This window comes from Strix uralensis, chromosome Z (assembly GCF_047716275.1).
Source record: "Strix uralensis isolate ZFMK-TIS-50842 chromosome Z, bStrUra1, whole genome shotgun sequence".
NCBI lineage: Eukaryota > Metazoa > Chordata > Aves > Strigiformes > Strigidae > Strix > Strix uralensis.
The window spans coordinates 77,052,171-77,066,837 of record NC_134012.1 but is presented as its reverse complement, the minus strand read 5'-3'; the positions used below and the strand labels follow the sequence as shown (position 1 = coordinate 77,066,837).

The 14,667-nt window shown below is 42.3% G+C and overlaps 1 protein-coding gene across 2 annotated transcripts in view; it reads left to right on the top strand.

The window, feature by feature from the left end:
* The window catches only part of NTRK2 (neurotrophic receptor tyrosine kinase 2), a 209,081-nt gene that overhangs the window by 157,296 nt on the left and 37,118 nt on the right, over positions 1–14,667 (top strand). For both annotated transcript variants that reach the window (XM_074855443.1, XM_074855448.1), the window contains 2 exons: positions 3,738–3,910; positions 7,509–7,743. In XM_074855443.1, the coding sequence (XP_074711544.1) occupies positions 3,738–3,910; positions 7,509–7,743 (408 nt within the window). The remainder of the gene's footprint in view (positions 1–3,737; positions 3,911–7,508; positions 7,744–14,667) is intronic.

Below are 14,667 nucleotides of genomic sequence, written 5' to 3'. Positions count from 1 at the left end.
ACTAGATTTGAAGGGGGAGGGGGACAAAACTGAAACTCCCAGACGTAAGCCCCAGGGTAGATTACCAGAGGTTGTGGGCTGTTGTGCCAGCAACGACCCTCGCCCTGCCATCTCAGTGGAGGCAAGGGATGGAGACATGCAGCACAACAAAGATGCAAGGGATATTGATGGATCAGTAACTGTAGTAACACCTGTGAAAGCTCAAGCCAGACTTAGGACCTCTAAATGTGAAAAGGTGCTGGGAACATCAGCCCATCTGAAGTGTGTGTATACCAACGCACACAGCATGGGTAACAAACAGGAGGAGCTTGAAGCCATGATGAAACAGGAAAATTATGATGTAGTGGCTATCACAGAAACATGGTGGGATGTCTCCCATGACTGGAGTGTGCCAGTTGATGGCTACAAGCTCTTTAGGAGGGATAGACAAGGAAGGAGAGGTGTGGAGTGGCGTTGTATGTTAGGGACTGTTATGATTGCTTTGAGCACAAGTGTAGTGAAGACAGGGTGGAGTGTCTTTGCGTTAGAATCGGGGGGAAGGCCAACAGGGCAGATGTAGTAGGACTCTACTGTAGGCCACCCAACCAGGACAGAGAGGTGGATGAAATATTCTACAGGCACTTAGGAGAAGTCTTACGATTGCTTGCCCTTGTTCTTGTGGGATACTTTAACTTCCCAGACATCTGTGGAAATACAACACAGCAGAGCGGGACCAGTCCCGGAGATTCCTGGAATGTGTGGGAGATAACTTCCTGACACAGCTGGTGAGGGAACTGACCAGAGAAGGTGCCCTGCTGGACTTCCTCTTTGTGAACAGAGAAGGACTGGTGGATGATGTGGTGGCTGGAGGCCAACTAGGGCACAGAGATCATGAAATAAGAGAGTTCTCTATTCTTAGAGCAGCCAGGAGAAGGGACAGCAGAATTGACGTCCTGGACTTCCAGAGGGCTGACTTTGACTTGTTTAGGCACCTGCTTGACAGAATCCCTTGGGAGGTGGTCCTGAAGGGTATAGAGGTCCAGGAAGGCTGGACACTCTTTAAGAAGGAAGTCTTAATGGCACGGAGCAGGTTGTCCCCAGGTGCTGTAAGAGAAGTCGGCGGCAGAGAAGACCACCCTGGCTGAACAGGGAGCTTTGGCTGCGACTCAGGATAAAAAGGAGAGTTTACGGCCTTTGGAAGAAGGGGCTAGCCACTCACAAGGATTACAATGAGGCTATGCAGGGTGGAAATCAGGAGGTCGAAAGCCCAGCTAGAAATTAATCTGGCTTCAGCAATCAGGGACAACAAGAAATGTTTCTATAAGTATGTCAACAGCAAAAGAAAGACCGGGGAGAGCCTCCATCCCTTGCTAGATGCAGGAGGAAACATGGTAACGGGTGATGAGGAAAAGGCTGAGGTGCTTAATGCCTTCTTTGCCTCAGTCTTTAATAACAAGACTAGTTGTACTGAGGGAATCCAGCCTCCCCAGCCAGAAAACAGAGACTGGGAGAACGATTCCCCCGCAATCCAGGAGGAGATGGTCAGTGACCTACTGCATCACATAGACATACACAAGTCTATGGGACTGGATGGGATACACCCAAGGGTGCTGAAGGAGCTGGCTGGGGTGCTCGCCAAGCCGCTTTCCATCATTTACCAGCAGTCCTGGCTGACCGGGGAGGTCCCGACAGATTAGAAACCGGCCAATGTGACGCCCATCTATAAGAAGGGTCGGAAGAATGATCTGGGAAATTACAGGCCTGTCAGCTTGACTTCGGTGCCCGGGAAGCAGATGGAGCAGCTCATCCTGAGTACCATCATACAACACATGCGGGACAACCAGATGATCAGGCCCAGTCAGCATGGGTTTATGAAAGACAGGTCCTGCTTGACAAACATGATCTCCTTCTACGACAGGGTGACCTGCTTATTGGATGAGGGAAGGGCTGTGGATGTTGTCTACCTTGACTTTAGTAAGGCCTTTGACACCATTTCCCACACCATTCTCCTGGCAAAACTGGCTGCTTGCGGCTTGGATGGGCACACGCTTCGCTGGGTGAAAAACTGGCTGAATGGCTGGGCCCAAAGATTGTGGTGAATGGAGTTAAATCCAGATGGCCGGAGTGGTGTTCCCCCAGGGCTCAGTTTTGGGGCCACTCCTGTTTAACATCTTTATTGATGATCTAGACAAGGGGATTGTTGGTGTTTAAGAGTTGGGTTGACATAGCGCTGAGGGATATGGTGTAGTTGGGAACTGTCAGTGTGAGGTTAATGGTTGGACTAGATTATCTTCAAGGTCTTTTTCAACCTAGATGATTCTGTGATTCACAAGTAAAGCACGTGTTTTCTCCGACAGTCATCTTTTTAGTCACTTCTTCACACATACATATGTATAATACTAGAAAAGTGGACAGAATTGTCTTTGTTAAAGAAAAAACTTCAACAAACCGTGACTACTGCAGCTAAAACATGGGTTTGTTGGCCAAATCATTCCGCAGTATGAGCTTGTTCTCTGTGTGTTCTGATGAGTGTGGTTGGTCCCATGCTCTGTATATGAATTCAAGGTAGAAAATAAAGTGATTAGATGGCCAAGAAAAAGCATCTTTAGCTAAGATAATGCCACTACTTTTGTGTTGTATCTTGCTTTGCATTAAGTCTAGGTGTAGTTAAAGTCCAGAGTTATAGAGCCCAGACATAAGTTTCCATGAATAATAATTTGTGAACATTGGTAACCTGATGTCTTTCTCTTATTGTTTTAAAAATACTGTTTGACTTAGTATAGTGCATCCACTGTACCTTTTGAAGATAGAGCATAGTAGTGGTTTATTATAAATTATAATTATTCCTCATTTAACTGGTGTCAGAATTTTCTTATTTTTTGGTGCATGAAGGTGTTTTCTTGCTCAGGAAGTGTATCTCTTAAGAAGAGATCTGAAACTACCTGTGTGGCAGTTAAATTAGCAGTATTTCATTATACAGTTAAGCCTTCTATTTGATCCAGTGTTGTTATATTTCCTTCAGAATGAAAATATGCAAGGATTTAGAACTGTATAAATAAAAGGGGGTGAGAAAAATTGACACCCCAGAATTCTGATCTGTATGTGCTTCTTCTCTGTCTATCAATTCAGGCTTGATCCTCCAGTTACTTGTACATAATCTTAGGCATGAATTTCATAATCTCTGGCTGAAGTCTCAGGTTGTATGTTCTGGTCCAGGGACGTACCCATGCATAGATCTACCTAATGTATAGCACACCATAGGGGCCAACATCAGCAACAGCAACATTATTAATAGGTAAAGAATGCGTCTATGTTCCCACTAAGTATTTTAAGCAAGCAGAGTTTTATTTTAAAGAATTTACAAGAAAGGTAAATACCAACAGAATACTAGGATTTGCCTGAGTTAAATGCTAAAAGATATGAACCAGCTGTGTACCAGTATACTTTTTGGATGAGATCAGTTTATTTGTTCTTGTTTGGAAAACACTTAGCACAGTAAGATCAAGAGAATTCCTACATCCTCTTACAAGACAAATCGTTGTTTGGGATGGCATGTGGCAGGAGAATGAACATTGTACTGCCATTATTTAATTGCACTTAAACATCACATCTGCATTTTGAAAAGAGTTATTAAGGAAGTACTTCCTTCATCCTTTATGCAGTAGAGTGTCCTTATCTTACCCATACATTGCCATCCCACATGTTCACTATCTTCTGCAAACATCTTCCCTTCCTTACATTTTTGTTTTCTATACCAGACACTGAAGGATGCCAGTGACAATGCCCGCAAGGACTTCCATCGTGAGGCAGAGCTGCTAACTAACCTGCAACATGAGCATATTGTCAAGTTCTATGGCGTCTGTGTCGAGGGTGATCCACTCATCATGGTCTTTGAGTATATGAAGCACGGAGATCTTAACAAATTCCTCAGGTAAATCCACGAGCACATATTTTACTGCTGAGCCAGAAGTGGGCAGACAAGGTAGGTGTTACTGGTACTTAATGTCAAATTAACTACTACCACTGGAAAATGCCAACACCTAAAAGTGCAAATCTGTGCAACTCTTGTGTTCTGTACTGGGATGTGAGGCTCATTGTTTCTTTGCCTATTTGGAAGTAGCATTAAGTCAAGCCTCATGCTTTGCACCACAGGAATGGGAACCAAAGAAATATTGTTTCCAATATTTCAGTGTATTCTGAAATGTTTGGTTAAGTCTTACAGTAGGAATCATTTTCTTGTAGGCTTTCTGGTATTGCTTGGGAAGATCCCACTCAACACCTATCACTCTCTGTAGGCGTCTAAGAGCTTTTGAGATCTAACCCCTTTCCTCTTCCCTCCTCTCAGTGTTTTGGGAAGACTGACAGTAATCTGAAGCAAGAAAACTGTAAGGCATGGAAACTTCAGTGCAATGGAAAATGCCACATCTTGGGTTCTGGATTAGGGCTGTATTTCATAAAGCTGTTCAGAAATGTGCATCGGAAATTGAAATTTGGCAGTAAAGCAGTCATAAATAGATAGATGGTACCTAAGGTTCACAATAAAACTCATGAACCAGGAAGCTATGAACAGTGGCCTTGTGTATATGCCATTTCCACTAGCATGTACTCGTTGACATAAAAATAAGCAGTTAAGAGACAGCTTTTTCTCCTATGTAAAAAAACCAAAAACATTTGCGTAAGGGACTGTTCTTTCAAGGTCTTCTATGGTCATTTTCATCAAAGGATATCACAAAGACATTTCAATGTAGTGAGATCTCTCCTGCTAAACATAACTAGGGGTACCGCCATTTTGGAAAGATATCTGTGGCAAATCTGTAAAGCAAGCAAAACTGATGTCCCTTTAAATGGGTTCAGATTTTCTATTTGACTGAAATGGCTAGTGACTGCTAGTGTTGCCATTTATGCAGTTTTGATAGCCTATGTGAAATGAGTTTGCTGTCTTTCTAATCTCCGCTGAACAAATAGCCACACCACAAAAGCAAATGACATCAACTAGCATCCTCCCTTTTTGCCAGGGCTGCCAGGTTGGGCAGGGAGACCTGGACGTGAACTGAGGATACAGAGCAAACACTACTACTTTTCCCAGACTGATTGTGTCTCTGGCAAGTATATTGTCAGAGCCATGTCAGGGCACTTACATTGGCCTCCTTGGACCTCTGCCATGAATCAGGAGAGAACTGCAGTTTCCTAAGATGCCATCCCAGTACTTTTTCAGAACACTGAATTTCCATTAGAAGAAGCCAGATTTGCAGCTAATAAGAAATAATTTCTATTTCCCAAGAAATCCTTATTCTCTGATTCTTTTTGATTGGCCTTTTCTTAACTCGTAACTCTGATTTTGAATTATTGTACAGAAAAGTAGTTTAGCAGACAGCATATTTCCTACTTTAGGTCTTCTCTTTGTTTAATTAATCAGTCTTTGTCTTTAGAACATAAAATGATTGTGCTAGGACAAGCTGTTAAACCTTAGCTCCAATTTGTCATTCCTCTCACGTTTACTGCAGCTTGTGCTGCAGATCAGAGGCTGTAAGCAGGCTGTGTTTCTGAGCCGGTATTTCTTACCCTGCAGCGCCACCAAAGGCTGTCGGGGAAAAATGAATCCGAAATTTAACCCAAATGAGCCTTGCCTTCTGCCTGCAGCCAAAGGCTATTGCAGACCTAGGACTAAAGCCTCAAAGTCATCCCTGCCCTGTGCTTATTCTGGCTAGTAGAGGCTGATGTGGATCCAAGGAAATCTCTGTCAATGTTCCTGGCTGTTGCACATGCTGAGGAGCACCTCGTTTACAGCCAGCACCAAGAGGACAAGCAAAGTGGATAGAGTGTTAAGAGTAATCCAAAAGTTTCATTAGATACAGGCCATGTCCTTAAGGAAGCTAGTGAAAGATGAAGTTCTCTAATTTAGCAACTCAGAGCTTCATGACTAAGAGCAGTCATTTAAAAAATCCATGCAATGAAAAGATACAGTGCTTGTCAACAGGAATTTGCCTGTGAGTCTTTGTTGGAGATTTCATATCCTCCAATTGATTCCCCCTCAACCCAGACCAGTTGAATGGCTGCCTGTATGTACCCTGTGGCAGAGAGCTTCTTTGCCTGGTACCAGATGCAGTCCCAGCAATGCTACACACCCTCCTTCATTTCTTTCTCACATCTGTCACTTTGCTTATGAAGTTCTTCCCTTGGGGCAATTTTAATATCATAATTCTAATAGGTAGTGTGAGATTTGATCTCACAGACTTTGATTAATTTGCAGCCCTTTTCCAAACTCCTGTGCCCTTCCCCTAGGGACAAATTAAGGCCTCACCTCTATGGATTAGGAAGGTGATTCTCTGAAACCCCTCTTTGTAGGAAGGAAGGACTTTCAAGAGAAAATAAAAATCAGTTTTAGAGTATTTAAAAAAAAAATTGAGGAGGAAAGAGGAGAGGTGGTCTCTTAGAAAGAATAGTCTGCAGGAATGGAATAAAAAAGTCTCCTGAAAATGCAGAATAATGGAATGGTTGGAAAGGGATATTCAGAATATTATAAGGTGTATCAACTGAGGAATGATTGCCAGATGACCTCATTAATTGGCTAAGGATTAGCTAGTAATGCTTACTATAAAATGTTGTGTGTAGGCATGTTTGTATCTTCAAGATACTAGGTTGTTACACATATACCAGAGCTAACATAGTTAAGATGGGTGAAGCATATGTGTTCTAGTACTTCGCTGGGCTTTCCAAATGCACAATGGCTCTCCTTCTGCTGCAGCGTATACAAGTTTTTCATTAATCCATTGATTATTGCATCTTAGGGACTTGCTTGGACTTGAAGCTCGTATTTCTGAAGCTGTTTCATTGTTCCAAATAGTGTTTTGAGTCTTATTCCTATTGTCAAAAATTCCCATCTCAGGCAGGACTCACCATTGATGATGCAACAAGCAAAAATGGTTTCCTGCTGTGCATTTGGATAGGAAATTAGAAGTGCAAATCTAAAATTGCTTCCCTTGTTTCTCAGATGGCATCTCGGAAGGAAGTTAGCTTTATCTTCTTTAAGAAATGATGGAAGGGTCAATGGCCTGTCTCCCTGTACAAATCAAGGAATGCCAGTCATAGGAAAAGTGTTGTTATACATGTCACTTAATAGCCTTTCACTCTATTGCCTTTCACTCTTCTAGAGTGATAAAGGTTTTCCTCAGTTACCAAACAGCTACATTTGCCAGCCTTTGTCCAGAAAAGATTAGTATAATGGAACAGGAAAAAGGTGGTGGTTTCAGACAGAAGGCTATTGTTATGAACTCATATGCCTTATTTCCATGAGAAATATATCATCTGTTGTGTAATGCTCTTCACACTACTTGACAAAAAACACACAAAGTGATGACAAATTGGAAGAAGCCAAGATACAAATTTTCCCCTTTTGCACCAATGAATTTGTAGCCCTTTTTGTTATTATATTTGAGCAAGTCAGTTGCGTGGTTTTAGGCTCACTAACGCCTTTCACCTCTCCAGTTTACAAGTGGCCTGTCACTTAATCAGCTTGTACTTTGGTGCAGGGCACACGGACCAGATGCAGTACTGATGGCAGAAGGCAACCGTCCTGCTGAGCTGACCCAATCCCAGATGCTTCACATTGCCCAGCAGATTGCAGCTGGTATGGTTTACCTGGCATCACAGCACTTCGTGCATCGGGATCTTGCTACCCGGAATTGTCTGGTTGGTGAGAACCTACTTGTGAAGATTGGGGATTTTGGGATGTCTAGAGATGTGTACAGCACAGACTACTATAGGGTAAGTGAACTGCTGTAATTGGTAATAACCTAGGTCTTGTTCGGTCATCTTACCACATTGATGTGACTGATTCTGCTTTTACACTTGACCATCTGTCTGCCAGGTAATTTAGAGGCTGGCATATGGAGACCCTGGTTTTGAGTTACAAAGTTTTGGTAAATTTGGAGAGAGTTAATCAGAGTAAGATTGGCATGTCCTGTTGTTTAGATATGTTGGCTTTATATTCTAATAATAAATCACAGAAAAGTCTTTTTCTCTGGGCAGAAATTTTGCATGTTTGCTTGGCTTTAGTGAAGAAGAAGCAGCAGCAGATAAAAAGGAAGAGTGGGTAATCAAATTTGGGCCAACACTTTGAAGTTACTAAAGTACGTTCTTATATATTGCTAAGACAAAAGGAAATTGTAACTTTCAGGTATTGTATAATGTTTCCATTTGCTAGAGGAGGTGTAAGTACTGGACAGCAGCACTGGACCAGTTTGCTTTACTCAGGAAGAGACTAGGTGAGGAACTGTTACATATGCCACACCTGAAAGGCTGTCAGTAAGTTTTTCCTGCCTTACACTAGGTCTTTAGTCCTGCTGCTTATAGTTGAAGAGTTGGTTTGTGGTGAGTAAGAGTAGCCCATCTCCCTTGTTCATTCTGGCCCAGGCCGTTTTCCCTGAGCTTGGTTGCCATAAAATGATCTCTGAAGTTTGCAAAGGGCTTCTAGCATCGCTAGGATAAACAGGAGTGTGTACATTAATTACTGTTGTTGATGTTTTCTTTATACTATATGGCAAGTAGTGTAGATGACAGTTTGTTGTTTGCTACTGTGTTGGTAATTTCATGATTGGAACTGAAGCCATCAGTCATTGGTGGCTTGGGGAAAGCAATTCGTGGCTAAGCTGTTAGTTTATAAACCCTAGAGTTTATCCCGTAAAATAAGGCACTCAGCATCTTTAAGCACATTTTCTCTATCTGCCTCTCACACGACTTGTTGCCACTGAATTCCTTATAGATAAAATGAAGGCTTCTTCCTTAGCCACCCAATTTGGGCTGCTGTGTCCATAAAGGAGAGTGTCACCTCAGTCAGTGTTTATGGGATGCCTGGAACAAGATTGTCTCTACATCTGGCTGAGGCTGGAGAGGGCAGAGGAAGCTGCACAGAATTACTGTTGAGTGTTGTTTCACTTAGCAGCTGAGAAGTAACAGTCTCCTCTCTTCTTTGTCTTTTCTTTCAAAAGGCAAACCTAGTACTTAGTAAACATATGAGACAGATTCCTCTTATATTTTGTTATTTTGGAAACTTGGCACTTCAAGCTATTTGATCAATGTAAAACAAGCATGACTGCACTTCAGAACTTGGAAAAATACACAGAATGGTAATCACTGCTTCTGTGTTTGCGAGGGCACCAGTGAGCCCCAAAGGCCAGAGTTTCTTGATTTTGCATGAGCAATACTTGTTGGGACTGGAGGCATGTCTCTGTTTTGTATTTCTGTGAGACTGGATTTGTTTACCATGTTTGACATTACACTTAAGAATGAATGTCCATGCTTAACAGTAAGTGTTTGCAAAGGCCTTGACAGCCAGGGGCAGCATTTTTGAACAATAAATGCTCTGCTTATTTTTGGAAAAAAATAATAACTCCCTGCTCTAGCAAAACTACCTGCAAAAACTGATGGAAACTAAGTAAATGGTATGGGCTTCCTGGAGACAACTGAGGCCTGTCACAGGCATGTGATAGTATACTGACTCTGGCATTATCTTACCTGCTCGTGTACCTCTATGTTTAATCCTTGAGCCTTACATGTGAGCACTCAAGCAAATCTGCTACCTAAGGAAACACAAATTTAGAAGAAGACCCATGACCTGGAGAAAGCAGCTGTTCACCAAAGGAAATTCTGGGTAACCTGAATAGTCCTTGGGTACCTCTCAAAGGACCTCATTCAAGGGGTACACTGCATTTCTCACTGACTCTTATACAGAATCACTTTCTTCTTTCCTTCTTTTCTTCATCTTCATCACTTTGTTTGAGGCCAAGGGAGGACCTGTGGCGTCCAGGGTATAACAAAGGAGAAGAAAGAGGGAGTAGGGTGAAGAAGGTGCAATCACGGATGTGAGAGGGGAAAAATAAGGCAGGAAAGGTAAGTGTAGAGAGGTGTTAGTAAAAGACACAAGTGCGAATGAAGGGAGAAAGAAGTAGACAGGTGCCAGAGGGGCTGAATGAAGTTGTATAACATGGCTCCATCCAAATTGATGGTGTAATCTTGCAGTATGATGGATGGGTATGAAACTTAAAGTTGGATTGTTGCTTGTTCTGCACACTGAGTAAAACAAGAAGGACCATTTCTCTGGCCCCTCATGTTCCAGCTTTCTTCTAGCTGGTGCAGAGGAAGGACAGAGCCACAGCCTGCCCTGCCACCATATTTCACAGTGATAAAAGTTGGCAGTTACAGTTGAGTCTGTGACGTTTTGGCCTGCCCTGCTTGGGCCATATGTGGGCAGGTCAGAAGCTGGTTCTGAAACAGTCAAGGCTATGATGACTTCTGAGATGGTTTCCTGGAGAATTATATCCATGACAGGCCCAAGTAATGAAACTGTCAGCGATAACACTGGGATGACACTGACCTACCATACCTAATTGTTTCTAGCAGGCTAAGTCTTTGTAACTGCTCAGGCTTAATCACATACGTAGAAGCCATTCTTCCCCAACCTTGACAGCTTTATCTGATGCTTGTTGGAAGGATTTACATATCTCCAAAGAGCTCTGCAAGAAATGGTTCATAATTTGTGTTCATTAATACACTGGAATAATTTTTTGTGGGATTCTACCACCCTGTCAGAATGTTAGATTTGCCCAAGATGATTATTTATAGTTTACTTCTCTAAGATAGGGGTGATACCCAGTCCTTGTTCACTGTTAGATGGTTAATGACATTCTACATTGAATCAGCTCAGTGTGTTAAGAGATGCTTCAGGGAAGAGGGGACGAGAAATAACCCTTGGGCTGGGAGTACATGTGATGCATGGTCCTGATTGCACAAGCTTTCCTTTTTCTTCTCCATTCTTCTTTCCTTTTGTTTTTTTTTCGTCAGGCAGGAATCTTGTGGGTGGGGGGAGGCCTGGCGTACATGCTAGCATTCAGTGTAACAGCAATAGTTTTCAACAGGCAGGCCAGATGAGCCCGGGGACATGAAGAAACTGCAGTGGCTTTTCTTACCCAGCACTGCTGTCCACCCCAGGCCAAACTAAAACAACTGTCAAGTAATTAGTTTGGTCTGTGTGCCAAACAGCTTCAGTGACACTCTGCTTCACTGCAGTCCTTGTAGCACAGTGGATCGTTTCACAAAGTTATTTACTTGCAGAGCTTAGGTCTCAGGTTCATTAGGAGCTTTTATTTGTTTTGTTGATGTCTGGTTTTTGTTGTTTGGACTCCAAAACCCCACAGGCCAGGGTTTCCCATCTTTCCCTCTGATACCCAAGTACTGTGACTCAGCTTTCAGTGGCTTAAAGTATTGACAATGAAGCATGGGAACAACTACTTTGCTAGTATTTGTTCTTGCACTCAGAGATAGTGTATTTGGCCCCTCTTAAGCTTCCAGTTCAGGTTTGCAAGTGGTTGCTCAGTACTTGGTCCTAAAATACTTTTCTGCATTTTTTTGTCATAAGCAAATAGCTAAAAAAAAAAAAAAAAAAAAGGAAGGTCGTCTTATCCCAGTACTTGGAAAAACTTAACAGGGATATGCTTTAAATATCCAGCTTGGTCAGCCAGCTACAGGCTTGAGCCCAAGATTTTGGATGAAACTGTGATCTCACTGGAGTAAGCAAGAGCTTTGCCATTAACTTCATTAGGACCAGAATTTCAGCCTTCCACATTTTTATGTTTGTCCAGTGCAGGATAGAAACTGTGTTTCTGATTTAGATTTATGGAACTCAGTTGTGCAATCCCTGTTTAGCTATTGTATAACTTACTTGCCTTTATGCAACAGCACAAGGAACAGTGGAGAAAATAAACACTCCTTTCATTTGCTTGTACAAACTTCGCAAGGATCTGTCAAAAGACTGGGACTGTTAGTGAGGTTTTCATCTTCCTTTAGGCCCAACTTGCCCCTAAGGGACAGAGGGGTTCGTAAGTCACAAATTAGTTTCCTCCACTTCTGGCACAGATAGGACAGAAGAACCCAAGAGGATGTGTTTCAGTATAAAGTCCAGTGACCTGGTTTCTCTCTAAAATCTTCTGCATATTTTGTACTATGTTTTGCTATTTAAGCATGTAGGATTGGAAGAAGCAACATACTGAGCTCAAGCCTTTCAGTCTTGCAGGAGGCCATGCAGTAGGTGTTAAGGGTAGGAGAAACTACAAGAAGCTAAGACCTCCTCAAGCCACATGAAAAGCCCCAGCACTCATTAACATTTTAGCCCCTTATGTATACGGCACCAAACCCCATAAAAATTCCAGTCTGCTAAAGGGAAAAGAGGAGGAGATCTCAAGGGTATCAACAGTGTCCTAAGCCCTTAAACAGAAATTATGTTTGGCAAAAATTCCTGAGAGATCTTAGGAAGTCAGTCACACCTGCCACACAACAGGAGGTGACATCAATCCCCATCAGTCTGTCTCAATGAGAACTACCTTCTGAACTGGCAAAGTGTATAGTGCTGTGAGTGCATGAGCTAGCTGCAGCAGCCTGTGGCATTACTGGGGTTTGGTGATGCACCTCTGAGCACATCTGGCCCTGTCACCTGTCCTCAGTACCTCAGAGCAGTGCAGGAACTGAAGGTGACCCAGAGCCAGATCATACAGCAAAAAGGGAAACAAAAATGCAGGCAGCCAACACAAGTCCCGAAGAAAGAATTTAGTTAAATAAATGAATACAGAGCAGCCTGCAAAACACTGACAGGCTTCTTCTCAGATGTCTCTCAGATACCACAAAATTAGATAGCAGCAGTCTTGTGTCTCTGAAGCTTGAATTTCTAACTCCTGGAACACTCCTGTTGTGTCACACAGCCCCTTCCATCAAAGTGGATGTTGCAAATAAGTAGGATCCTGTGCTAGGGCTTCCCCTGGAAGACTGCTCCACAAGCTTGCTGTCCTAATGGCTGCAAATTTTCTTTTTTATCAGCAACCTGAATTAACTCATGACCAATGTACACCTACTTGATCACATTATTCTCCTCCCTTCGTAGCCTTCAAGTCTCAAAGTCTATTTAGAAAGAGTACTCTTGTCTCCTCCAGGCTGTTTTGGAGGGTTAAAGAAGGCACGCTGTCAGGAAAAAAGGTTCTTAATTTTTCTTCTCCTCATAGTAGCCTTCTCCCATGACTTTCAGTGTGTGAAACAGCAGTTTCAGTGTCTCTTTCTGGTACAGACATCACTAGAACTGTAAGCGGTATTTTCCAGTTGAGATTTTGCCCATTCTTGGATCAGAGGTACTTCCCAGCCTGTAGTGAAAACATGCTGCAGAGTACATCCTAGGCTCCTATAGCCTGTGTCATTGGCACACAGTCCCTGTATTGTCAAACAGTGCCCTAGGCCACTCTCATCTTCCAGTCTTTCTAAACAACATCCCATGTTTTTGAAGTTTTTGGTTTCAATCCCTCAGTGAATGACTTTGCAGTTCATACTGGCACATTTTGTACCTCTAGTGGTTGAGAGAGACTGTTTCTTTTATTTTTAGCTTCTTTGGGGGCTGCTTTTTTTAAAAAATTAAAATGCAGGTCTTGTTTAATTTGTTGGTGAGTAAAGAACTAAAGAAACAGAATCATGGTACCAAAAAGTAAACAGCCAAGGAGTGAGAAAGATTTTAAAGGAACTTTCCTAGATTTTTGTAGCTTTGTTTCTTAATGTTTTGTTTCTTGATCACTTCTATTTAATGTTAACATTAAATGAGTATTTTGGGGAAAGGATGTCTATTTAAAACATAAGAGTTCCCATGCGCTTTCAGTTAAGAAGTGAGAAGTATTACACTTCTTAGCCTCCCAGGAAGACTCCCAGAAAAACTAAGGGTTACACAATTCGCTATTCCAGGCCAATTTTAAAAATACCCAGCTTTCAGACCTTCTCTTTACATAAAAAGTTCAAAAACCCTTTTGAGAAACCATTTTGACACTTGGGAGTATTATAGTCATCAGCAAACAGTCCCAATTCTGATCTCCACTGTTGCTTAGCAAAGCTGAATAGCAGTTTGAAGACAGTGAAGTAACATTAGTATTAGAATAGTGAAATGGCAAAGAGCATCTTGCCTGCTAGGCATAGTCCTTCCTTCATGTGTGAGCCTAATATTGTAGAGTGCTATATATCTGGCAACTGCATGATACATTTTTCTGGTGACTCGTTATATGACACATTTGCTAAAAGATAGTGCTAGTAAAATAATCACCAGAGAGTGATCTTGCTTAAGCTATTTCCAGTACCAAATGCCTATTTGCAAAGAGAATTAATGCATGACAGCAAGGGGCTAAAAAAAAAAAAAAAAAAAGTCTGGTTTATCATTATTTGGGCTGTAACTAGCCAGGCAAGCACCACCATACAAATGTTTACAGTGAGGAACAAGTGTCTGTCTATTCTGAAAGGGCAATAGCAGCAAACACCTGCAGGTCTCAGCTGTCACTACAGAGATGAATACCTGTGTGGGTGAATTTGGAGGAGGCTGCACTAAAGAAAACAAGAAAGAGTTACTGAGAAGTCAAGCAGCTTGTCAAGGCATCCTCGTAGGTGTGTGTATTGAATTGTCACAGTTTGAAAGCACAGTTTGAAGACATTTTATTAGCTGCTATTTTTGCATCCATTGCTCAAAAGGAAATTATCTGCTTCCCTACATGGGCTTCTCAGCTCTCCTCCTCCGTCAGAGGCTCATTGCATCATGTGTGGTGCTGGGGAGGACAGAGGGTTCCAGCAGCCCGGGAGGACGTGCACAGATGATTTCATGCAACTGGAAACATTTCAGAA